This window comes from Asterias rubens, chromosome 5, assembly GCF_902459465.1.
Source record: "Asterias rubens chromosome 5, eAstRub1.3, whole genome shotgun sequence".
Taxonomy (NCBI): domain Eukaryota; kingdom Metazoa; phylum Echinodermata; class Asteroidea; order Forcipulatida; family Asteriidae; genus Asterias; species Asterias rubens.
The window spans coordinates 12,539,792-12,564,753 of record NC_047066.1 but is presented as its reverse complement, the minus strand read 5'-3'; the positions used below and the strand labels follow the sequence as shown (position 1 = coordinate 12,564,753).

Genomic DNA, 24,962 nt, shown 5'->3' with positions numbered 1-24,962 from the left:
TTTTATAACTCTTGGAGTTATGTATGACACCAAATGTAAACTTTCCATTTTTATGACCAGAAAATCCCAATAATGTTCAAGGTCACACTTCTGACAACAAAGGTCATATGGCCTGTTACTAAGCCATGTGTCAACGGATGACGTCAACGTTGCACTTCAGATACATTAAGGATGAATGGAAAGTTCTAAATTGACTTACCTTATTCACACTGGGTGGGTGCACATGAACAATTGTAGTTAACATCTTCTAGGATATACTTTTTAACAGTCAATACTGTATTCATAATATATATGTAAAAATGTACCTTCGCAGTACCCGCTTGCCACGAGAGCCTCAACCCATGTCTGAACGGAGCGACTTGTACGGAGGTTAATGCAGCTGCTGTCTGCCGGTGCGCAGAGGGATTCGTGGGTGCAACATGCGCAAGCTGTGAGTTTAAACATGACTTTTAAAACCCTCATAGGATGTTAATGAAAAAGTGTTTTGCAACCGAACAGCTCCTACTAAAATATGGCGTTCAGCAACCACATGACCAAGCTTAACTTGTCCCACCCATGACGTCATGCTGACAATGTAAAACTCTGCTTTATAAAAGTTGTTCACTGTTCATGTTTTTCTGAGCGTGCCAACATTTCTTTAAAAAACAATGGATTTAAGGGGTAGTAAGTCTGATGCCGCCTAGCAGCTTCAACTCCTACTGTAACACCACAACAATTTTAGTATAAAACATACTTCTAAAAAGTAAATATTGTGTACATTAAAAAACTGTACCTTTGCAGTACCCGCATGCCACGAGAGCCTTAATCCATGTCTGAACGGAGCGACTTGTATGGAGGTTAATGCAGCTGCTGTGTGTTTGTGCGCAGAGGGTTTCTTGGGTTCAACATGTGCAAGAGGTGAGTGTGAACATTGCATTTGAAACCTCGCAAATGTTAATTTTAAAGGATGTTTGTATAAAAGTGTCTCGTATAAAGGTGTCTAGCGACTAAGCGGCCCCTACTAAACTGAGGTCCGCAATCTAAGTTTACTTTAGCCCCAACCCTGTATGTCCTAACCTTGTATGTTATCCCGCACCTAACTTTGAAAGCTCGTTTTTATTAAGCCCACGAGAGGTATCCAGTTTAAACTATGGTTGGCCTTTTCACAGACCCACCTTGCAATGAGCCAGTAAAAATGGCACGATGTGTTTCTAGGGATCACGTCATCATTGAGTTTACATCTTTAATTGGCATTACTAAATAACAACATTCATAATCAGCAAAATAAAGAAAACACACAAAGGGAATCGCTGCCGTACCCGCTGCTAAATAAAGGATTCGAACGGCCTCTAGCTACTGTGCACTCTCGGAAGTCTAGTTGGTAAGACACTGCTCAATAATAGACCCTTCCCATGAAATATGTAAATTGCACATAGCGCCTGCGCACTAACATTTTGCTAGCTAGCAAAATGAGGGAACATCGCGCTGTTTTGTACACGGCTAATGGGTGCGTGACGCAGACGCGATTCGAGTCTGCTTAGTGCACAACTCTATGGCGTTTGCCAACCAACAGGGTCTGTACGCATGCGTGAGTTTGATTAGCATATTTCACGGGAAGGCTCCATTGCAAAGGCCTATCTTTTGTTCGAATACTAGACGAGTAAAATGCCTGTGATGTTGTTTTACAGAACTCGGGAAGGTACTGAACATACAATACTATTATAACACATCGGTGTAAGGGTAAAAACCCAAATAATAATGTTTTATGGACCAATTCACCTGACGTCATCATCAGAATAATCTTGCGTGCGCCATATTGGTGGGCAATGTCATTGTGCATTATTCAGTGAAGTGCGCATTTTAGGCGACGCAGCGTTTACACGTAACTCCATTGCCACTAAAATGGTGAGCGTGGCACAGTCGCCGCGTGTGACTTGCGTGCAAGGGTCAATATATAAAAAAGTTCAAAGTTAATTGATCTTTTCTCAGACCACCCTTGCAAGGAGCAAATCAACCCGTGTAAGAATGGCGCTGTGTGTGTCACCATGGATGACGTCAATGCGACGTGCTTATGTGTTGATGGTTATAGAGGGGAATATTGTGAGATAGACCCACCAGGTCAGTTGGCGAATTGGCAAATAACTTGCATAGTCACAAAAAGCTCTAGAAAAACACTCTTAGAAGTGCACAACCTTGTAATGGGAACAAATGTTCACAAACGGCTCTAGGAACACCAATGAGTATGATATCAAGTACTTGGTGTGTTCACACACCGCTCTAGAAACACCAAGTGCACAACCTGGTGTAGTAAGTGCTTGGCACTTGGAAACACACACATAGTATACACATAATGAATGTTTAGGAGTGCAATGGTGCGAATATGTTCATGAGTTGAAAGATGGAATGTTTTATATAACACCCAAGCAGATCCTTGCCATTTGATTGGAGGATTGTCCGTCACGTGATAGCAAATAAAAGTACCATTGCACGCTGAGTCACTCGCCGTGCTTTTTCGTTCCATCCGAAAAGTACCATTGCACGCTGGCACGCTGCCAGCGTGCAATGGTACTTTTCGGATGGAACGAAAAAGCTGAGTAAAAACATCACTGCGTGCGCGTGTCTTTGGTAACGCAGCAGGTGTTACTGCAAGAAGGCATAGTAAAATTACTAGCAATCGGCTTCTACAGTTGAAATTGTTTGTTTTGAAAGTTGTTTCTTTCAATCAAAATGACAAAGTTCTACTTGGATGTTATATAAAACAAATAATGAATGTTTTTCATTCGTGCAATGGTGCGAATATGTTCATTCGTTGAAAGCTGGAATGTTCCATTCAACTCGGCTCCGCCTCGTTGAATAGAACATTCCATCTTTCAACTCATGAACATATTCGCACCATTGCACTCATAAACATTCATTATGTGTATACTATTCAACGAGGCGGAGCCGAGTTGAATGGAACATTCCAGCTTTCAACGAATGAACATATTCGCACCATTGCACGAATGAAAAACATTCATTATTTGTTTTATATAACATCCAAGTAGAACTTTGTCATTTTGATTGAAAGAAACAACTTTCAAAACAAACAATTTCAACTGTAGAAGCCGAATGCTAGTAATTTTACTATGCCTTCTTGCAGTAACACCTGCTGCGTTACCAAAGACACGCGCACGCAGTGATGTTTTTACTCCGCTTTTTCGTTCCATCCGAAAAGTACCATTGCACGCTGGCAGCGTGCCAGCGTGCAATGGTACTTTTCGGATGGAACGAAAAAGCACGGCGAGTGACTCAGCGTGCAATGGTACTTTTATTTGCTATCACGTGACGGACAATCCTCCAATCAAATGGCAAGGATCTGCTTGGGTGTTATATAAAAGTGCATAACCTGGTGAATAGGAATAAATACAGGTACCTGTTATAGTCACAAATAGCTCTTAGAAACACTCTTAGAGTAGCAGCTTCAAACTCCCAATGTAATGCCACAACAATTTTAGTATAAAACATTTTATACTTCTGAAAAGTGAATAATGTGTTCATATAAAAAAATGTGCCTTTGCAGTACCTGCATGCCACGAGAGTCTTAATCCATGTCTGAACGGAGCGACTTGTATGGAGGTTAATGCATCTGCTGTGTGTTTGTGCGCAGAGGGTTTCTTGGGTTCAACATGTGCAAGAGGTGAGTGTGAACATTGCATTTCAAACCTCGCAAATGTAAATTTTAAAGGATGTTTGTATAAAAGTGTCTAGTATAAAAGTGTCTAGCGTTTAAGCAGCCCCTACTAAAATGAGGTCCGCAATCTAAGTTGATATAGAAAGGTTTGCGGTAACACCATGTAATGACTATCTCTAATGAGTTGGGGTGGTTATGAAAAGAACCGTTGGTTTCAACTCGACGTTTCTATCAGTATGTTCTGATCGTCTTCTGGAAAAATCTAAGTTGACTTTAGCCCCAACCCTGTATACATATATCCCGCACCCTTCTGTGTCCTAACCTTGTATGTTTTCCCGGTCCTATCTTTGAAAGCTCATTTTACCAAACCCACGAGAGGTATCGAGGAAAGTTTAAACTATGGTTGGCCTTTTCACAGACCCACCTTGCAATGCGCCAGTCAATTGCTTTAAGTGTTTCTAGGGATGACGTCACCATTGAGTTTACATCTTTAATTGGCATTACTTAATAACAACATTCATAATCAGCAAAATAAAGAGCTTGGACGGATCGAACCAAGAAAACACACAAAGGAAATCGCTGCGGTACCCGCTGCTAAAATATAGGATTCGAACGGCCTCTAGCTACTGCGCACTCTCGGTGGTCTAGTTGGTAAGACACTGCTCAGTAATTGCAAAGGCCTATATTTGGTTCGAATACTAGACGAGTAAAATGCCTGTTATGTTGTTTTACAGAACTCGGGGAAAGTACCGAGGACGCATGCTATTAACACGCATCGGTAAAGGGTAAACAAAAAAATTATATTTTATACAGAGGAGAGTTTAAAGTTAATTTATCTTTTCTCAGACCACCCTTGCAAGGAGCAAGTCAACCCGTGTATGAATGGCGCTGTGTGTGTCACCATGAATGACGTCAATGCGACGTGCTTATGTGTCGATGGTTATAGAGGGGAATATTGTGAGACAGACCCACCAGGTCAGTCGGTGAATTTGAACAAAAATCCTGGTATAGTCACAAATAGCTCTAGAAACACTCTTAGAAGTGGACAACCTGGTAATGGGAACAAATACATGGTATAGAACTTGATCATGGTGCAGCCATCTTGAATTGTTCAAATTGATATCAATGTAATCAAACCGAGGCTGGAAGAAAAAAAATGGTCTGGTTCCTATTTGCAAAACAGGAACTCCAGGCATTCATTATTGTTATTCGATACAAGGAACGTGACCAAGATTGGGACATCATGATAAAGGTCTATAGCTACAAACAGCTCTAGACATAGCTCGAGAATACACAACATGGGCTCATTAATAGGGGGAAATTAGCATGAAGCGAACGAACACTCTCAAAATTCCTGAGTCAGAGTTGACCTGGATGCCAGAACCCATGGTAAGGCTGTCTTTGAAACTGGTTAAAAAAATAATGCGATTTGTCTCGGATTCTGCGTCAGTTTGACACAGATTTTGAAACAGATGAGACCTGAAATCCAGGTCGACTCTGACCAAAAAGTTGTTGGGGTGCAAATGATCATCAGCTCTTTCAATGATCATCGTAAATAGTTACTTCAAAAGCCCTTATTATGCAGAAGCACATGCACGTAGCGAAAATGCATGATTTGGGGATTTTCGGAGCTCATTTTCATAACTCATTTCGGTGTCATAATATAGGGAAATCTGTCCCCGGATCGGAGATTCTGTCCCCGTGTGGGAAATTACAAGCGAGGAAGGAGAATGGTTCAAAAGAGGGCGCTATCAGAAGAAGTTTGTACACAGTTCGTCGTATGGGGGGGGGGGGGGGCGCACAATCTCTGGTGGGAAAGAATCTCCTGTCACACCGGTTTTAGTTGTGTTCGATGTTTCGAACAGTGTTTCAGTGTAAACATTTGCCCACCTGTGATCAGGGGTATGACTTCCAACTTCCGATATGTTTGATGACATGGATGGGCCTTAAACAAATTGTCCTAATGACCGAGAGGTGTGAGGAAATTTTTTCAGGATTGCTGCCTGGAAGTTTGGAAAGTTGCAGCAGTATAGGGTTGTTGTTATTGGGAGGGAGAATAACTCGAAGGGCCTGGGACTCCCCATATCAAATTGAGGAGAAATTAAAGGTTACAGTGTCAATAAATAAGTTCACCATTACAGTAAAAAGTTGTAAGACCCTTAACAAAAATTGTGTGTTTGTTTTTGTTTTGTTTTTAAAGCATTTTTGCACTGTATTCTATGGGAGTTGACCATTTAGTGGGATGCGCCCTTTACAATCCAAAACGGCGGCCACTTCGTCTTGCTAAAGTTAATGTGACGTCCGTCAGCGATAGGGAAGTGTTTGAAATCACATTATGCCCTGAGTAACATCCTTGTTGATTGTTGTAGTTCCTGTCTGTTACTTTTGTATTCATCTGCAATTTTGATATCTCTTGTATAAAGTACAACCTTGTCAAGAGTCGGTCAACCCTTGCTTGAATGGCGCCAGTTGCTTCTCCATTGATGACGTCACGGCTTTGTGTGTTTGCGTCAATGACTACAGCGGAATGAGATGCGAAATAGGTATACACTCGTTAACTTTTATATTGATAAAATTTACCTTTTAGAGAGTGTATTCAAAGCATATCATATGTATTCATTAGTAGCCTTCTAATTTAATATATGCTAATTACATTCACGCATGCTTACACAAACTTGGGTTGTTTTTCTTGATTTGTTTGTAATAACCGAGTTCTGTTGTTGCTGTTTTTGTTTTCTCAAATACGACTTCCTTTCAGAGGGAAATATTTCACTTTAAAAAAATATCTAGTATGCGTTTATTTTTGTTTTGTCTGCCCTGCACTATACCATGGCCAACTTTGTTGGTCATGATAAATGACCTGGGCTTAAATGTACTTTCGTTATCCTCTGCCTATTGATGTATTGTATATATTGATTTGCTCAATAAAGATTTATTTACACACTTCATAATCAGTGGTCTACCAGAATGAAGTTAAAAAGTTTAGTATTCCTATTTTTAGCAAAATAATTATTGTGTTTGGCTTTGTGTTACCATGATAGTGCTTGGCTGTTGAACATGTTATGTTGTCATGTAGGCCTACTATATTTTTATAACTTGTATTTAACAATGTGAATTGCATTGATAATGTTTAATAGGAAATCGTGCTACATGGCGCTACTACTATTTTAACAAACACTCAAAATTGATGTTTACACAGTACCCCCGTGCCACGAGACCGTCAACCCGTGTTTGAATAATGGCGCTTGCTCAGTCGTAGACTCCGCAGCAATGTGTCAGTGCACGTCAGACTTCGTTGGAGATTTCTGCGAGAGAGGTAAAGTTATAACATCATTTTCTCTCTAATAAATGCTATAACTGAGGTTTGGTTAAATTTAGCTTTTACATAACTGCCTCACAGAAGAGTCTCGGGGAGCTTCACAACGAAAATTAATACAAAATAAAGAACAGTATACAACATTATAAAAAGGGAGCATAAACACAAAAGCAACAGAAGCAAACATGGACTATGGAAAAGACGCGGTTTCAGCAGGGATTTAAACTCATTTTCAGTCGTTGTAAATTTTGCGTGATGTGGCAGTTGGTTCCAGAGTTCGTGTAACAGAAGAATTTTCAAACCTGGCTGTTTTGGTTTTGTTTTTGAATTTTTGCAGTTGCCCCATGTCATCAAAGTATCGACCCGTGTCTGAACGGAGCAACGTGCTCAGTGGTTAATTCAACGGCCGCATGCAGTTGTGCCGATGGATTCGTAGGGGTAAACTGTGAAAGAGGTCAGTGATAAAATAAAGAATTTTTATTCTTTAGGGTTATTATAGTTTCGGTAATAAAACTAAGGATGATTCATAAGTGAACATTACTGTAGCTCGTAAGACTATGCAAACCAGAGGCCGGTGCTTGATGACGCCTTGAACCAGAAAACTCGTAAACGCAGAAACAGACGGATTTGGCTACAACACCAAATGCCCCCTTAGTGCATTATTGTCAATCCTGTGCCACCTTTTTCACCCAAGCTCAAGTATACATAATTCAAAGAAAGCTATGCTGTCCTGTTTCGAGTTTAAACGGTTAACTTGCGTTTCTCCCAGACCATCCTTGCAAGGAGCAAGTCAACCCATGTGTGAACGGTGCACTGTGTTACACCCCTGATGACGTCATTGCTACATGCGTGTGTTTCAATGGTTACAGTGGGATACACTGTGAGGTAGACCCACCAGGTCAGTTGGTGCAAAGGGATTTTAATTCCAACCCTATCCCCTGATTGTGAATAACACCCTTATCCTGTAAAACACCGCCTCAAGAAAATGTTCCAGCAGCCGATCACTTGTAACGCATGGATTAATCCTATCTTGAGTTTCCTATGGATTTGAAGTAAATGTAAACACTGTCTATTTACTTACTTAAAAGTACTGATAAGATGACCATCCACTCTTCCAAGAGTCAATCACGGCGATGGTCAAAGCGTGGTAGAGCCACTAGTGTACGAATGTAGCGCACGTACTCCAAAAATTTAGAATCAAACCGCACGAATTGCAACTTAGAATTGTTCCGCTTTTCCACAGAAAAAGGTGCCGGAATCCGTCCTCAAAATACTCGGAGCGAAGATATGTAGTATACAGCGTTAGCAATGGTCAGATAGGGTTTTCCTGAATACCCTTTAATGAAACTTAACTGAAGTTATCAAACCGAAGGTGGAGCAATAAAATGATGCATGTTCATCTGTTGACTTCATAAAACAAGATGGCGTTGCCATGCAAAAAGCTGAAGCACATGGAAAAAGTCAACTGCTGTTGCATGTAGCAAATATATACAATGTACATGTTTTCTGTACCAAAATAAACGGCTGTTGCATGACTAATATAAATAGTAATAAGTCACTACAGATTCAGTGCGTCCCAACGTGTATGGTTATGGAACTTAACTCGTACTAAGTCCTAAGATTAATCTTAAGTTAGAAGAGTTTTTTGTGAAATCGACGGCTGTATAAGAAATTCTTTGGAAAATATTGGACTGTATAATGTACAAACCAAATGTCTGTATGCAAAGATAGGTTCAGTGTTCTGCAAAGGCAAACCTATCGTCGTGAAAATCCGTCAAAAAAACTTATAGCTGTCTGAGGGCGCTATCACGATTATCTATCGTTTGGTTAACGCATTCGGTCGGCGATGATATTCTGTTTGCAACTAATCCAACAGGAGCGTCTTGAAACCTAACTATAACATGGGTAGCGGTTTTATATTGGCAAACTTTAATTGTTTATTAATATGACTACTTTTACTTTCCTTAACAAAAAATAAAAAATAAAACATTTTACTCCATTGACCTTTAACGTTGACAGCCCTCTTGTTCCTCATTAATCTTGTTGAACATCAGTAATCCTTTCTAAATCTATATTTGGTTTAATTAATGGATAGGAAAATAATTTAATGAAAATCCCGTTGTTAACTTTAAAAATATGTCCGTTTTTATTATAAAAATCTGTAATTTTTCCTTTTATATGGGAAATCAAGGGATATGTGGTGGAAGGATATGGTATAGTATTAGGTGTTGGGTCTGTTGCTTATGGATAGCATACGATCAGGTTGTTAGAACATGAAACGTCTCAGAGTGTACGGGGCTCAAGAAATGTCATCTATTTTGTAGACATATCCATACATAACATTTTTAATCACCTTTTTCGAAATGTTGCCTGTCTAAAAGGTACACTTATGTGGTCGACGAGACTAAACTTGAAAGGCTTAATTTCGTTATATTAACTATGTCGGACACTTCAAAAGCTCCGTTGATTCCACCTTCATCATACGATCCTTACAAAGATCAGACATATTTTGTTACTTGTTATCACATTAAATATAATATTAATTAAGACATTATAAAGAATTTTCTTTTTAAATGAGATTGATAAAAGTAACTACGTTTACAAGGAAATTGCATCTATATTTTAATCCATATGCGCTTTCCATTATAAACGTCCACCTAGACAATAAGGGCTAAACTATACCTTCTCATCCAGTTCTTACCCATTTTTTGTGTCTAAGAAAACTCAGAGGTGACACAGTAATTGCTTGCGATTCCGAAAGTTCTCAGGCAAAAAAAAACGCCAGTAAAAAAATTGACTTTGTTGCATTGCATGATTTTAAACTGTTTTTTGTATGGTGCAGCTGGCCGAAGACACTCTTTTGCATTTTGGTCCAAAGCCGTTATCCCTAATTAGCTGCTACTGGCTACGGCTGTTTCTACTACAATGCATGCTGAAGCGCGGAATCTAGCCGCATAGCCATAGCCACATTGCTCCAAATTCAAACACGACGTAACAGTACAGTTGTACTCTGTGTTTTCTGTTCATTTCAGTGCACCCATGTCACGAGAGCGTTGACCCCTGCCTGAATGGAGCCGGTTGCTTCTCAATGGACGACGTGAATGCACTATGTGTCTGCATCGATGGCTACGCCGGAGTTCACTGTCAGATAGACCCGCCAGGTATTAAAATACTTCAGACGCACCGAATAAAAGAAAATGTAGAATCTGAGTAGAATCAGAAAATTCACATCTGAATTCCACTTTCTTCCTTTTCGTTTTCTTACCCACCATGTAGAAGTCACTCGAGAAAAGAAATGATAAAACCGGGTTCGATTTTAAGGAATGGTACATCATTTGGTTTTGATAGGGCAAAGTACCATGCCCGATATATAATAAGTGGCATGGTCAGTCTCCCTATTTCTACTCTGACCAGTTGTTTCAACTGCCCTCATCCCATAACAACCCTTGCCCAACTCTTGTCTCCCAGTGAGAGTAAACAAACGCACAAATGAATGGTTCTAAAAAGCCCCCTTTTCCCCTGCCCCCACTTGACCCTATACCCCAGGTAAAAATTTCCGCCACTTACTCTAAAACACTTGTCCCCTCTTGTAAAGTACACCCTCCCTCCTACTAAATAAAAACAATCGGCAATTTCATTCAAAGCCCTTTAGATAAAGCTATAGAGCACATAAGCTAATATACTACAGCCATTGTTTCAAGATAAAACCGAGCTCATGTTGTGCTTTTTGTTTCCAATGGCACTCTCTATCCTGAAGTTACAGGTGGAACAATTTTCTCTTTTTCAGAAATAATTATTTAATTCGTTTGAATTTGGAGTTTTTCATCTTATTTTTTCGTGCGATGGACCATTGATAAGAAATAGATATCAAGTAGAAAATAATATTGTATCATGTGACATTTTACATTCGATAATATATGAATTAATGAGCCGTCCCTTCTTTCTGACAGTCCCTCCTTGCGATGTGAGCGTAAACCCATGCCGAAATGGAGCCACTTGTCTCGAGTTGGATGAGACATCAGTATTGTGCATCTGCGCTGGCGAATACTTCGGTGACTTTTGTGAACAAGGTAATTAAAGGTGTATTTCGTATAGTATTCGTTTTTTTTTTTAAGATTCTGGACACTATTGGTATGTTACTTAAAATAATTGTTAGCATAAAACTTACTAGGTATTAACGAGCTATGGAGAGCTGATGATATAAAATAAAACATTGTAAGAAACGGCTCATTCTGAAGTAATGCAGTTCTTGAGAAAGAGGTAATTTCTCACTAAATTATTGTATAGCGGCCGTTTAGCGTGTTTAATTAGCACAGAAAAAAGTAGCAGGTAAAAACCAATTGCATACCCGAACGATTAAACAGTTAGAAAGCACTACATGTATATTAAAACATAATCTGCTGCCACCTAGCGTCGGAATGACTCAAATTGAAGCTATATCACGGATTCATATAAGAATATTACAACTGCTTGGATGAGTTTTTACAAGGTGACATAGTGGGTTTTTTTTAGGAAAGTTGTCTTGTCTTTTTGTTATTTCAGTGACACCGTGTCATTTTAGCGTCAACCCATGCCTGAACGGAGCAACGTGTATGGAGCAAAGTGTTAGCCAGTCAGTTTGTATATGCCCACTTGGATACACCGGAATGAACTGCGAAATCGCACCAGGTAAAATCTTTATACCTCAGTGCCTTATACACAATTAATTATGTAATTAAATTTATATTTTTATCGATTGGGTAATTTTTTATTAGTTTGCATTCTACTGTGGGTTACATTGAGGTGCCTTACTGCATTTTTAATTTCACATCAGAATTTTCTTCATCAGTTTTCTTTTTCTCCTTTCTCCGTTTTACACTATTGTTTTACTCTTACGATACTTTGTTGGTCAACCTTTGATGTACATGAACATGATTTTATTATTGACCTATCTTTTTGTTCATAAACTCATATAAGCATTTGGTATTCTTCGTTGTATTACTTGTTTTGCAACCAGATGTGGGAAGTCATGTCTATGGACCACAGTAATTAATTTTCTTTGGTTTTTCCTAGCCCATCTCGCATTTTTTTGGTATCGTAATGTATCGTTGAAATGGCTAAATAAAAAACAAATAACAGTCACTGTTATTTTTTTATTACTGTAATAGTTTTCATCCGTGAACAACAAATGTCAAATATTATGTTGTGGAACTTTGGGTGTTTGTTCTAGTTGTCTGCTTCACCTCGGAATGCTGCACTTTGTGCGTTGCAATCCGACACTAAGTGATGACGTCACAAAGCAACTACATGTGCACATATTCTCAAGTTCATATAACACGTGCATCTAATCGTTTAAAATGTACTTTTTAAAGTATTGCAGTTTGTTCTAAATGTTGTAGTACTTCTTGTTTTTCATTTGTATATGATGGTGGTATTAACTGACAATACTTTGATTTTAATTTAGTCGACCCATGCGATCCCAACCCATGTCTTAATGGCGGTCTTTGTGACGGGGATATTATCACGGGTGCTTACTTGTGCACATGTACCCCACAGTTCTACGAAGCCAATTGTCAGACTCGTAAGTAAAACATGAAACAAACATTCCCAACCTTTTGAAATTTATTTAAATTTTCTTTTCTTTTTAATCATGCAAGCATTAATTAAAGAACTCACTACTCTCTTAATGTAAAAGAGTGAAATACCACTCGTTTTGTCCGCCATACCACTCTTGCAAAGAGCCATGTGGTGGACAACTCCTTTTCGAGTGAAAGACGGGTACTTTCAGCTCCATTTAAAGTGAAGTTCGTTCCAATTTCACTCTCAAAAGAGCGAAATTGACACCGCTCGGACAAGAGAGTGAAATGTTCACTCTTTCACATTAAGAAAGTAATGGTACCACATGTGTCTGTTTGCACGAACACCACATTTAAGTTTTTGGCAAACCTGAAACCGTAAACGGAACAGTGCAGACTCGGATCGACTGAGTAAAAATTGCAGATTGCCTTAGTGCGTGCAAACCTGTACAAAATAATTGTGCTCGCCGCTAGTGGCATATTGTCAACAGGTGGCACCCTATTTCCAAACGAAGAGAAGTGGATTTCAGTGCAAATAACGCTGTAAATATTGTTTCACGTTCGGACATTAAGCAATGATTGAGTCCTCTTTATGAAATTGCAATACATGACACTATAAGCAGTGCCATTTTGCTGAATTTGTTTGTATGTATTTCTTTATCTTATTTAATTAATTGTATTGTTTCTTGTTTTGATTTTGTGAAGCATTTACGAATGCTTGTGATAGTAGTCCGTGCCAGAGCAATGGAACGTGTTACTCCGATAAGGATAGTGAAGGATACGTGTGCACCTGCGTCAAAGGATACACTGGTCTGCATTGCACATTGGGTAAGATTTGCAGTTCAATGCTTTGATGTAGCCCTTTATCACGGCGCTGCCATCTTGAATGTGTCCCATTGATATCAGTATTACCAAAACGAGGCTTGAAGAACAAATAGTCTGGTTCCTATTTTCAAAATGATTTTAGCAGTCATTAATGTTATTCGATACGAGGAACATGACCAAAATGGAGGCAGCACGATAACGGTCTATTGGTATACATGTAATAGAGTAAATTAAGTTTTTCATCAACGATATATTTTCAGCTAGTCCTGACTCAAAACAATGATGGATAAATAAGGCACTGGACACTAATTGGTAATTACTACAAATATTATTTACCGTGACGACCAATGGCGCGCTAATGATAATATAAAAACATTGTTAAAAACGTAGTTTTTGAGAAAGAGACAATTTTTCAATCAAACAGTTTAAACAACTTTTTAAGCATCTGAAAGCTTATAAATTTTTGAAGCAATGGTTTGGTCCCAAAGTAACTTGCTTGAAAATATTTTATAAATGAGACAAACTCGCGCTTTTTAGTGGGTGCCGGTTTTCGAATTTTCGCGAGATTTGAGATCGTCAATATATTGCTTAGTGCTTGTTACTTTTTAGCCTATGTTTAGTTATAACTGCTTCTCTATCATCAATCGATAACGGAGACTAAACAAAAGAATACACTTTCATGTGAGTGGAATAAAAAACATTATTTTATAGGTTGATTTCTTTCTTTTTAAGTGTAATATTTCCAAACTTTTAATCTGGGCATACGTTGTAAATACTGTTTTTACCTTAACTGTTATATTCTTTTCCATAGGAAACTAAATTTCTGTATGTTTATATTAACAATAATAATATCTTATATAGCGCACGTATATCTACCAAACAAGGTACTCGAGGCGCTGAGTATATACAAACTTTCAGAAAAATAGGCTATTGCAGTGATGAATATTAATATGATATAACAATGAATTCTTACTAGGGAAAGTACAATGTACATTTAACAAAATCTTTATCCCTGCTACTTATTTAACATCCGTTAAAATAAATGTAACATTTTTGTTTCTAAATTCTAACTCTACAAATGTTAAATTTTAATTGAAATACTACGCAGAAACGTGTTTCAGGATACCATGTGCAAATGATGGGGTGTGTGTCACCAACGATAACAATGATTATTGCGAATGCAAAGAGGGACGGACAGGAGCAAACTGCGAAATAGGTGAGAATAATCCTGTGTTTCATAGCTTGGACCACATTATGTTGCCACATTATTTTCATTTATTTATTTTATTTATTCATTTATTTATTTCTTGTTTATCCTGGGAAATCCTTTCAGTAAGAAAAACTCACTGATCTCCCATGGATCCCAGCTAATAACAAACTACAGAAGTGAACTTAAGATAAAAATATTGCACATTTACACAGAAAAACATTGCACATTCATTTAAAAAAAAAAGCACTAGATCCAAGCACACACATTTGACCCATTACTGGTGAAAAAAGTTAACGCCGAATCAAAGTTCAAATTAATTTATGAATCAATTTGCAAAGGGGGCTCTCAGGTCGGTAATATTCCCTCGCTTTTCGCCTCTTGGACACCGGTTAAAATCTTACCAGGGGCACTATAAATGTGGATCTGGTTTTCAGTCCATACCTGATTGCTGAGGTTTTCTCTGGAATGATTCTTTGGTTTGTCATTATTTGAAACTGTAACCCCTCTTGATCTGTTGACCTGGATTCTGTGTTAAGAGGCGTGACCCATAAGCATTTCTGGGTTAGGTTGATCCATTGTTTGGTAAGGCTTACCATGATTTCTGGGTTAGGCTGACACTGGGTTAGGTTGGTCCATTTCTAAATTAGGTTGACCCATTTCTAGGTTGGGCTGCACCATTTCTAGGTTGGGCTGACACATTTCTAGGTTGGGCTGACACATTTCTAGGTTGGGCTGACATATTTCTGGGTAAGACTGACCCATTTCTGGTTAGGCTTACCCGGAAAAAGTTAAAAATAAATTTGAACTTTGATTCAGCGTTAACATTTGGACCAATTTTCACCAGTAATTGGTCAGAAGCCCAGACCCGGGTCAACTCCGACCTGAATGTTTTGTAGAGTCTATAACATCATGTGTTTGCCTGCTTCGATTTACAGAGGCGGTGACTTGCCAACCAGATTCCTGCGGCACTGGTGAATGCCAGGTGGTACAAAATCAGATCGAGTGTCGATGCAGTGGACAGGATTACGGAGACAGATGTGAAAAAAGTAAATTTTCGCTAATAAATATACTTATTGTTATTTATTATAACTTTGACGAGAGAAATAAAGACTGTCAAAACAACGTATACACTAAATACCAATGCATAAAAGAGCTCACACTGCAGACTACATCTGTGTCTGATTCCTGTTTAGACATTGACACCGAAAGTGTAAGTTCCCTTTTTTGAAAACTGAACTCACTTTACTTGTCACCCTCCAGATTGGCACGATTGTGTTTTAACTAATCCCTCTCGAAAGGCAACCTGTCTAACATAGACAACGATCGAGTATTCTGAGAATAAAATTTTAGGGAGGTGTCCTTAAAAAAAAATCAGGAATATTTTGAATCAAAATAGCGGCGATATTCTTCACCACTGGGAATAAGGTATTCTTAATGTTCTAAAGTGCGTATAATTTCATTGTTCTTTGTTTGACCTCCAGATACCAATAATGCACGTACTTCGGATGCCTCATCACCCAGTCATCTTCCAGCCCAACTCAGCATACTTCTCGCCCTGTGTACACTAACATTCATCTTAAGTCCATCGTAATGAAGGACCATCAATTACAATTGGAACTGAACGTTTTTTTATACTCCATACATTCAAATTGTTTTTATTTTAGCTCTCACTTCCTAAAATTTAACCCCAGAGAGTGGGGTGTGCGTGTGTGTGTGTGGTTAAATTTGTCTCTTTGAGTAAATTTTACGCAGACCGTTTACCGTTATGGCGGTTTTCCGATTTGTTGAACCTTTTGTAAAACTAAAGCGTACTCCCACTGCTGGCGTAAAGGGCGTAAACAGCCAACTTCGGTCCCAACAACGCATGTGTTCACATAGGGTTCTAGACTATAGACTGCACTTCTGGTTGGCTACATTTGGACCGAAAACGGCCCCAAGCGACCACTTTACCGAAGAAAATGTATCCCTAGCCAAGTGGCAACTCTCTGACTCAGACCAGAATTTGTCCGTAAGATTTTGGTATGAATGGCCTTAAATACATCTAGGTTGGCACATAAAATAAAACACATTTCCTACATAAGAAAGGTACTAAGAGCAAATTTGTGCCAACCCAGTTGTAGGCCTATATTTGTGAGACAGAGGGCTGCGAATATAAAATGTTGGTCAGAGACTTTTTAAACAAAGAAATATTTTATTATATTTTTTAAATTGTTGTTTTAGGCAGTATGTTCGTTGTATTTACACAGGTTATCTTAGCATAGGTCAATGCAAAGACTGTTCATGTATTATACTAAAATCCCCCCTCCCTCCTTCCGCCCATTCATTCGATTTTTATATAATGGGTGCGTTCGTTTAGCTTCCCTGTGTCTACCCCGCGGTGCTCACTTGAGTGAGCCCCTGACAAGAGCCAAACGAACCACCACTCACTACTCCACAAGCAGGGCACTGGGGGCTGTAACCCGGGTGAGCCCCTGGAATGCCGTCAAAGCTATTCGAACACACAGGGGCAGTCCAGGGTCGACCCAGGGAAGCTAAACGAATGCACCATTATTCACCTTGAGATAATTTCAGAAGATAGAGGGCGCTGTGGTATTGCCACCTAAGAGCCGTATATTTAGAGAGCTGCGACATAGAGGGATCAGTTTTGTTTGGTCACGTGTGGTTACTGGACGCCATGTTGTCTCCAAATGCAGCACAACCCAATGGGCCGACTAGTCTTGCTCCCTGTGTTCTGCCATGTGTTTTTGGGACACGGCACTGCTTCTAATGGCAAGTTGTCGCAACTCTCGCAACATACCGCTCTGATGCCGTACCCCTGCACTTAGGTTAAACCATATATATATTGACTAGAGCGCTAACGTGCTCTGCGTTTTGAAGCCACCCTGGGCGCAGACATGTTTGATGTGTTGCGTGAATTCGGAATTTTAATAGAACACACATTGCCGCGATAATTTTACATTCTGCGTGTGCGTATACGTACGCAACTGTCCACTCGCGTACGTCCGCGCTACGAAAACAGTAACTTCGACTTGGTTGCCGTACTAAAAAAAGGTAAACGCGCCTTTTAATCATGACGCACATGACGCTCGCAGTTTGTGCGCTTATCAGCAGATTGTGCGTTCACATTTACTGCGTTTTTTGCTTCGATGGCACATAACAAAGAACAGACGCACGATCATGCAAATAGCCGTACAATTGCCGTACAAAATTTCAAGCTATGTTCAAGGTTTGTACATAAACATGGATGCGCCCACACGGCTTCAAAACCTTAGTGCGTGTATAACGGGGTGTTAGCGCTCTAGTCAATATATACAGCTCTATGGGTTAAACACACAGTACTTAAGAATACATTTTTGTATATACATCTTGTGTTAATGTTTCCATTCAAAGATATTTCATTTATAACAATATTCGATAGAAAATTTTACCCAGTTACCACATCTAATCATATACTGTATAATATACATTTTAGTTTGATTATCTGATAAATTTTCTGTTGATGTTGTTTACTTTGTGCGTTTTTTGTTTAGCAATTTTGTTTTGTTATTGAGTTGGTATAATTTCAAGGTTTGAGATTTGAGTATAAAATTAAAGAACAAATATATTGTGATCACTTAATAATTACTTCTTAAGTTTAACATTGTACAAATTTTCTGATCAAACTATTTTATATTATTAATTACATTGTATTACGTTACTCCCTTGAACCACAATAGAATTACGTTTAGATTCAACATTATTATCACGGGGAATATTATAGTAATTAAAAAAAAAGGGAGACCACTGAGAGTATAAACCCTTCCAGTGACGTCATTTTACAAAATGAACGCATAAATTTGCCAGCGCGTTGCTAAAAATGTGGACTGTTCACACAAAAGCACACGTGGAATCTGACTTCCAAAACTACGCAAGCAATGAGCAAGTTCGATCAAGGACCATAGTTATACTGTGATCGATAACATGACGGTCAACGATGGCTGGACAAGTCTAGTCGACTATTTAAGGTCAGCAAATCGAGGAATTTCTCGTGGGCTCGCGTTGACATGACTTGACTTTTTAATAGACTTGTTAATCGCACTTTACGTCACTTTGCCGTTTTTGAATACACGGCTTCGGCTTTGGAGTCGGCACCAGGCTCCGTTCTCTCGTCTGAAGCCCTGGAGCATGTACGCAGAGCATGCGCATCATTGTCAAAACAACCGCGGGGCCACGCTAGCCTGAGCCGAAACTGGAGCCGAAGCCTTGGTTTCGAAAAGGGCCTTATGCCGAATCCGACTAGACTTTATGAATTGACGTTCTCACAGCCTGCATGCCATCTTTATGGGTAAACCGAAAATAATGGAAATGCACCGACTTGTACGCACGGCGCACATGTTTGCCCAAAATGAACAACCTACTTTTTACCTCTAGGCTAGGACACACTTTCTAACTGACTACACGTGCATACAAAGATATAATTGGTGGCTACAACTGTTGCTAATAAAGGGTGTATGCTTAAAATTAATACTTGATTACGTAGCCGTAGATGTAGCCGCTAATCCGGACACGTCCTCGATCGAACTGGGCCCAATTTCATGGCTCTGCTTACCGCTGAGTTCTGCGCTTACGATCGCGATTCTCCGCTTACGTGCAAGCGCCGAATTTCTGCGCTAGCCTTGTAAGCGTAGAATGCCTAGTAACGTGAAGTACGCATGCGCAGAAGCCCAAATTCGCCGCTAACCCGTGAAATACGCTTGCCGTAAGCACAGAATCCCCTGCTTCCGTAAGCGCCGATTCTGTGCTTACGGTAAGCAGAGCCATGAAATTGGGCCCTGATGGCTCAAGATTTATTGTGGTTGATGACGTCAGGGGAGTTGGCTCAATATCAATTACTATCAATTAGCTATTGGTGTTTTATTAAAGGTTTTTAAATACAATGAACTGTTAGAAACTATTCCTTCAGAGAAATATATTTTAATTAAATAACAAAATAACAATATGTAGTTTTGTTTTGTCTACGGTGTTGTTTATGTGCAAAAATATGGCCGTTTTTTTGTTGATTTTTTGTTTGAAACGTGCTTCTCTGTTGCCCTTTTGGATGTTGCTCACGATGTTCACATCTTTAAAGATACCCTTAAATAAACCACAGGTCACAATACTAAAAAAAAATATATATATATTTATATAATTATAAAAGAGATAAATCTTTTCAAATTTTAGAGTCATCTTCAAAGCCTTCGTTTACTTTGACCGCCAAACGTTTCTCCTCTTCGTCAGAAGGAACGTCTTTTTTTGATGCTGTCTGGGCTCCCTTGAACTTATACCCCAGCACTGCACCAAATGAAAGCACTAAAATGACCAATAAGGCGATAATGGCGAAGAGAAGAAGTTCAATGAGTGTCTCTGCTCCACCTATGGTCACCTTGAAACCCAAACTGTCTCCAAAGATGAATTCGTCACAGTCTAGTTGGTCCGGACCGGCTCCCTCCGTCACGTCACTCTCCTCGTATGATGAATAATAGCTGCTCTCGCCCTCACCGGGCAGTTTTATACAAGATAAGATCGCCTCTAACCTAAGGTACGGGATGTAGCTTGTCCAGAAGGAAACCTTGTCCCGTCTGTAGCCTTCACCGACGGTACTGTCCGTCGAGCCGATGAGGAGGTACGTCTCGGAGTCGCCATACTGCGGCCAGAATGTCAGGCCGTCATCTGAAGACGCTGTCTGGTCGGGATCCACGTTCGGATCACTACATGATGAGGAAAAAAGGGAAACAAACCGAGAAACGATTTTAGAACTCTAAAAACAATCGAACAGTAAAGTTTGAAATCGTATTCGGTGTGCGGTAACACTATGTGTGTGCTACTCTATGGCCCTTTTCGAAACTACGGCTTCGGCTTTACATTCGGCTTCAGACTCCGTTCTCTCATCCTGAAGCCCCGAGCACGTACACACAAAGCACGCGCAATAGTCAAAAACAATGTGAAGTTGCAGGATGCTTAATTTGGTCGATTTGCACCGTCAAAACACAATTTCCATCAGAGTCACTAAATATCCAAGATTCCTTGTAGCCTGCATTCCGATTTGATAACTCAAGATGGCTGATTCAATGACTTCTAACTAAAAAATGATCTTGCAAAAACAAACAAAAATTGAGTGGTCAGATTCTGCATGAGATCGTACCACAGAGCATCCATCAACCCCTTTGCCAATGTCGTTGCGGCTTCGCGTTACGCGCCCGCATGTGTGACAAAGTGCACTCACCATTTTGCTGCTTGGTTCCTTTTTCCCCACGCCCCCCCCCCCCCCATTTGGAAAGTCCTGCATCCGCCCCTGGAGACTGAAGATTGTAAGCGACATTTTATTCGTTTTCAGAGGTTTCAGTGTTGATTCAGTATAAACTACCCTGAATGGTTCTCCTGAAAGCTTTGACTTCTTTATCTTTATTCACGGGTCACTTTACATGAAGAATTACTATATCCACCTCCCGATTCGTAATAAATGGGTCATTTTTACATGTGAATAATAACTATTTATTAGCTCCCGATTCATATAAGGAATAGCAATAGCAATCTAATACGAATAGGGAACCCATTAAAGGAACACGTTGCCTTGGATCGGACGAATTGGTCTATAAAAAGCGTTTGAAACCGTTTGTTATGAAATGTATATGATTAGAAAGATGTTTTAAAAGTAGAATATAATGTTCCACACAAGTATCACTCAAAATTGCCCGGTTTTCTTTTTACGTCGCGAACTATCACGGTCGGCCACTTATGGGAGTCAAAATTTTGACTCCCATAAATGGCCGACCGTGTTATTGGACGATGTAAAAATAAAACCACGCAATTTCGAGGCATATTTGTGTAGATCAATGTATTCTACTTTGACATCATCTTTCTAACCATATGCATTTTATAACAAACGGTCACAAAACGCTTTTCAAAGACCAACTCGACCGATCCAAGGCAACGTGTTCCTTTAATAACAATTTTTTCTGTACAATATGGAACTCGTAAAGCTCGGCTGGGTTTTTGCTTTAAGATGCAAAAAGCGTAACAAGTCACGTATCATTGGTTCTAATAAAATACTTTGCCTAGATTTGTTTGCCCGTCAAAAATGGGGCCGGTTATACGGTAAAATTTACAAAGCGTCAGAACGAAAAATCCTAGTGGAAAAAACACAAAATTATTATAGGCTTGTTGCTTTAAAAGGGAATTGTATTGATAAATGTGTTACGTGTGGGTAAAAATGTCTACTTGTCCCTTTTGTATAATTAAATGCAGGGTGTACTTTTGGTAATAATTGTCAAAGACCAGTATCCTCACTTGGTGTATTCCAACTTATGTATCAAATAACAAACATGTGAAAACTTGGGCTCACTTGGTCATCGAATTAACAAGAAAAAAAATGAAAGAAATATATGCATAATTGTTGCATAGAGTTGTGTGCTTTCCACTACCCGATAAGGGCTGCGAGCCCTTTTCGGATTCAAATTTGGGGGTGAACAAAATATATTTTTCTACAACTACACTACAAAGGGTGTGTTTCTAACACTTTTACCAAGTACACGGTCATTAACTTGTGGATTAGTTGCCAAAAGAACATCCTCTCTTGAAGGATTTTTAAACTATGCATGGTGGAGATAAAATGTTTTAGTAAAAGCTTGCGGTAACGCCATGTCATACAGAAACAATTTGTAGTATTGAGATATTCTGATTTTGAAAATAACAGTTGAGTGTAGCAACTTCACCGTTGCTGTATGCTTGTGAGTGTCTGCAACAGAATAAAGACCCTCTGACAATGACATTATTTTACATCCCACAAATAACCTCACAAGTGGCAGACAGATAATCTTTCCTCTAAAAAATTTGTGAAGTAGGCTACCGTCAGAAGTTCACAATGCTTCTTTTTTTTCAAACGTATAAACTTATTCCGTAAACCTCGAGCTCAAAAGGAATTTCGTGGTTTTTTAAGCATTACAGCGATCTTGCAAAAGCTGCATCACAGCCATCTAAACGCACACAACTTCGTGTGACAAGGGTGTTTTCTTCTTTCATTATTATCTCGCAACTTTGATGACCGATTGAGCTCAAATTTTCACAGGTTTGTTATTTTATGCATATGTTGAGATACACCAACTGTGAATGCTAGTCTTTGACAATTACCAATAGTGTCCACTGCCTTTAAAAACATTATTACATAGTACCCGGAATAATGTCTTTACTATACTGTTTTTGTACTAAGGGCCTCCATGGAAAGTAACTACTTAAAAAAAAATCACTCTTCTTACCCGCTCTTAGCGAAGTTGGACCAGTACTTGATGACTCGGTCGCTCAGCGCCCGTTCATCGTCCGTGAAGAGCGACCCGAGACCAGAGCCGTTAAAAGGCAATCCGAACAGGTACGATATCTCTTCACTGTGTGGGACGAGATCGTCAAGATTCGGCCACTTTGTGTTAGCTGCACTGCGGTGATCAAAGACGCTAACATGGATTGACGATGCATTGGGTAAAGCTTCAAGCGCACCCGGTAGAAGTGCGAGGAAGTTGGAGTCCAGAAACAGCTCCGTTAGAGCTTTCATTCGTGCCAGGTTCGCGTCCTCTATTGACCGATCAAGGTACTCGTAATTTATAGCCACACTCGAGATGCTACCGAAATATTTAAGAAAGCCCTCCCACTCGCTCTCAGTGATCCCATTTTCTGCTGGATTGGTTTGAATCTGCAGGATTCTATTGATAACTTCCAAGCCGGTAGAGCCGTCGCCGGAGGTATGCAGGACCATAATATCATGTTGCAGATTCAAATAGCCTGTAGTTGGGGATAGGATTATCCCGTCGAAAACAGGAGAAAATATTTGTGATGTAGATGTATCCGAAACACGAAGCGCAGCGGCCAGGAGGTCTTCCATGCTAAGCCCGCGGAGGCAGTCCACCAGTTCTTCGCTTGTCGAGGTGGAAGAGCAACCGACGTCGGCTGCAATCTCTCGGGCTTTTTCATTTAATTGTTCAGCTCTTCCATAGGAAAATCCAGGCCTGTAGAAGCCGCTGTGGGCCGCAACGCGTTGGAACAACGGGCGACTTTCATTGAAGTAAAGATGCGAGGAGGCAGACGCTCCACCGGCCGATTGACCGATGAGTGTCACACGGGACGGATCGCCCCCGAACCCCGCGATGTTCTCGTGAACCCACTTCAGGGCGAGCTGTTGATCCAGTAACCCGTAGTTTCCCGGTGAACTCTCGTCGTTTGTGCACAGGAACCCGAAGACGTTCAACCGGTAGTTGATAGTGACCACCACGACCTGTCCACGGGCGGCCAGAGCAGACGCGTCGTAACCACTTCCCTGTCCATTCTCGAAACTCCCCCCGTGGATCCACAACATCACCGCCGCGCTTCCCTCGCTAACGTTAGACGGGGAGAAAACATTCAGCGTCAGGCAGTCCTCAGCCACGACAAGAGACTCTTCCGGTATCTGTACGACGTACTCCGGGTAGAACGTAGCCACGTCCGCAATTCGCTGTGGACATGACGGACCGTAACTGCTCGCGTTGAATACGCCGTCCCATTGAGCTTTGGCGACCGGTGCCTTAAACCTCAACTGTCCCACAGGGGGTTCAGCGTACGGTATACCTTTATAAACGTTATAACCATTCACAGATTGTCCATCGTCAAACTCCAAATGCAATCCGCGAACAAGGCCCGTTGAAGTGTCTACGACAGGATTACACGAACTTGACGAAAACATCGTCACCATAAAAAAAGCCCAGAAAACGAAGCTGGTGTGCCTCAAAGTGTCCATTTTTATTTTTCAATTCCGCGAGCGTACTAAACTTGAACGACGGCGACGGACAAACGCAAGACTGAAACTACAACAATCGGAATTCAGTTAATACTCCAATTTCAGTTTACCATCGTTGGGTAGTCAATCGCATCCAAATCTTTCAATGCATTAACAGTGCGTTTAGTTCCGATACCCGTATTTCGATTCTTTTTAGTATTTTTACCTTTGTGCGTGCTGATTCCAAAGAAAAGAAGACCTCGGATGTTAACACATGGTTGAGCCCATAGACCTCCACGGAAAGTAAGCAGCCCATCTTCGGGTCAGTGAACATGATGGGGTTTTAAAAAACAAATTAAGACCTCGCCTTTAGACATTGCAAAACAAATAAATGATTTTTTTTTCCAGTAATTTCACATTTATGAGACAACTTCTCGGCAAAGACAGTCAGTTACAGACGGTGTTTTTTTTTTTACAATTCTATACCAACACTTGATTATGACCTCTGTTTAAAAAAAAATTCTTTTTTACAAACACTGGAAACTTCAATGTTGGACACAAAAAAGAAGAGTGATTTTTTGTAACGATATGCAAATCTGTGCATGCGGGTCAAAGTTAGGAATTTCTCGCCAAAGGGAAAGTCACTTTACGCA

At 40.0% G+C, this 24,962-nt stretch overlaps 2 protein-coding genes across 4 annotated transcripts in view; one reads left to right on the top strand and one right to left on the bottom strand.

Annotated features, from left to right (window-relative positions):
- Window positions 1–17,464, top strand: part of LOC117290721 (fibropellin-1-like) — a 41,583-nt gene extending 24,119 nt beyond the window's left edge. For 2 of the 3 annotated variants that reach the window (XM_033772258.1, XM_033772256.1), the window contains 14 exons: window positions 314–430; window positions 781–897; window positions 3,539–3,655; window positions 6,073–6,192; window positions 6,849–6,965; window positions 7,303–7,419; window positions 9,998–10,126; window positions 10,916–11,035; window positions 11,508–11,633; window positions 12,409–12,525; window positions 13,226–13,348; window positions 14,454–14,561; window positions 15,491–15,601; window positions 16,037–17,464. In XM_033772258.1, coding sequence (XP_033628149.1) covers window positions 314–430; window positions 781–897; window positions 3,539–3,655; window positions 6,073–6,192; window positions 6,849–6,965; window positions 7,303–7,419; window positions 9,998–10,126; window positions 10,916–11,035; window positions 11,508–11,633; window positions 12,409–12,525; window positions 13,226–13,348; window positions 14,454–14,561; window positions 15,491–15,601; window positions 16,037–16,146 — 1,649 coding nt within the window. In that variant the 3' untranslated portion in view covers window positions 16,147–17,464. The remainder of the gene's footprint in view (window positions 1–313; window positions 431–780; window positions 898–3,538; window positions 3,656–6,072; window positions 6,193–6,848; window positions 6,966–7,302; window positions 7,420–9,997; window positions 10,127–10,915; window positions 11,036–11,507; window positions 11,634–12,408; window positions 12,526–13,225; window positions 13,349–14,453; window positions 14,562–15,490; window positions 15,602–16,036) is intronic. The other variant, XM_033772257.1, reaches the window with a different exon arrangement.
- Window positions 17,465–19,298: 1,834 nt separating this feature from the next.
- Window positions 19,299–24,696, bottom strand: LOC117290979 (liver carboxylesterase 4-like). Its single transcript, XM_033772572.1, has 2 exons — window positions 22,826–24,696; window positions 19,299–20,281 (listed from the first exon to the last, which is right to left on the bottom strand). Exons 1-2 carry the CDS (start codon window positions 24,328–24,330, stop codon window positions 19,744–19,746), a joined length of 2,043 nt encoding a protein of 680 aa, XP_033628463.1. The 5' UTR covers window positions 24,331–24,696; the 3' UTR covers window positions 19,299–19,743.
- Between the last annotated feature and the right edge of the window lie 266 nt (window positions 24,697–24,962).

What these genes read in the sequence shown, in the direction of transcription:
- LOC117290979 (XM_033772572.1), bottom strand. Translation starts at nt 24,330, where the DNA reads ATGGACACTTTGAGGCACACCAGCTTCGTTTTCTGGGCTTTTTTTATG. An exon ending in TCCAACTTCGCTAAGAGCGG is followed by an intron (nt 20,282 to 22,825) that starts GTAAGAAGAGTG and finishes CTCATCATGTAG; the next exon opens with TGATCCGAACGTGGATCCCG.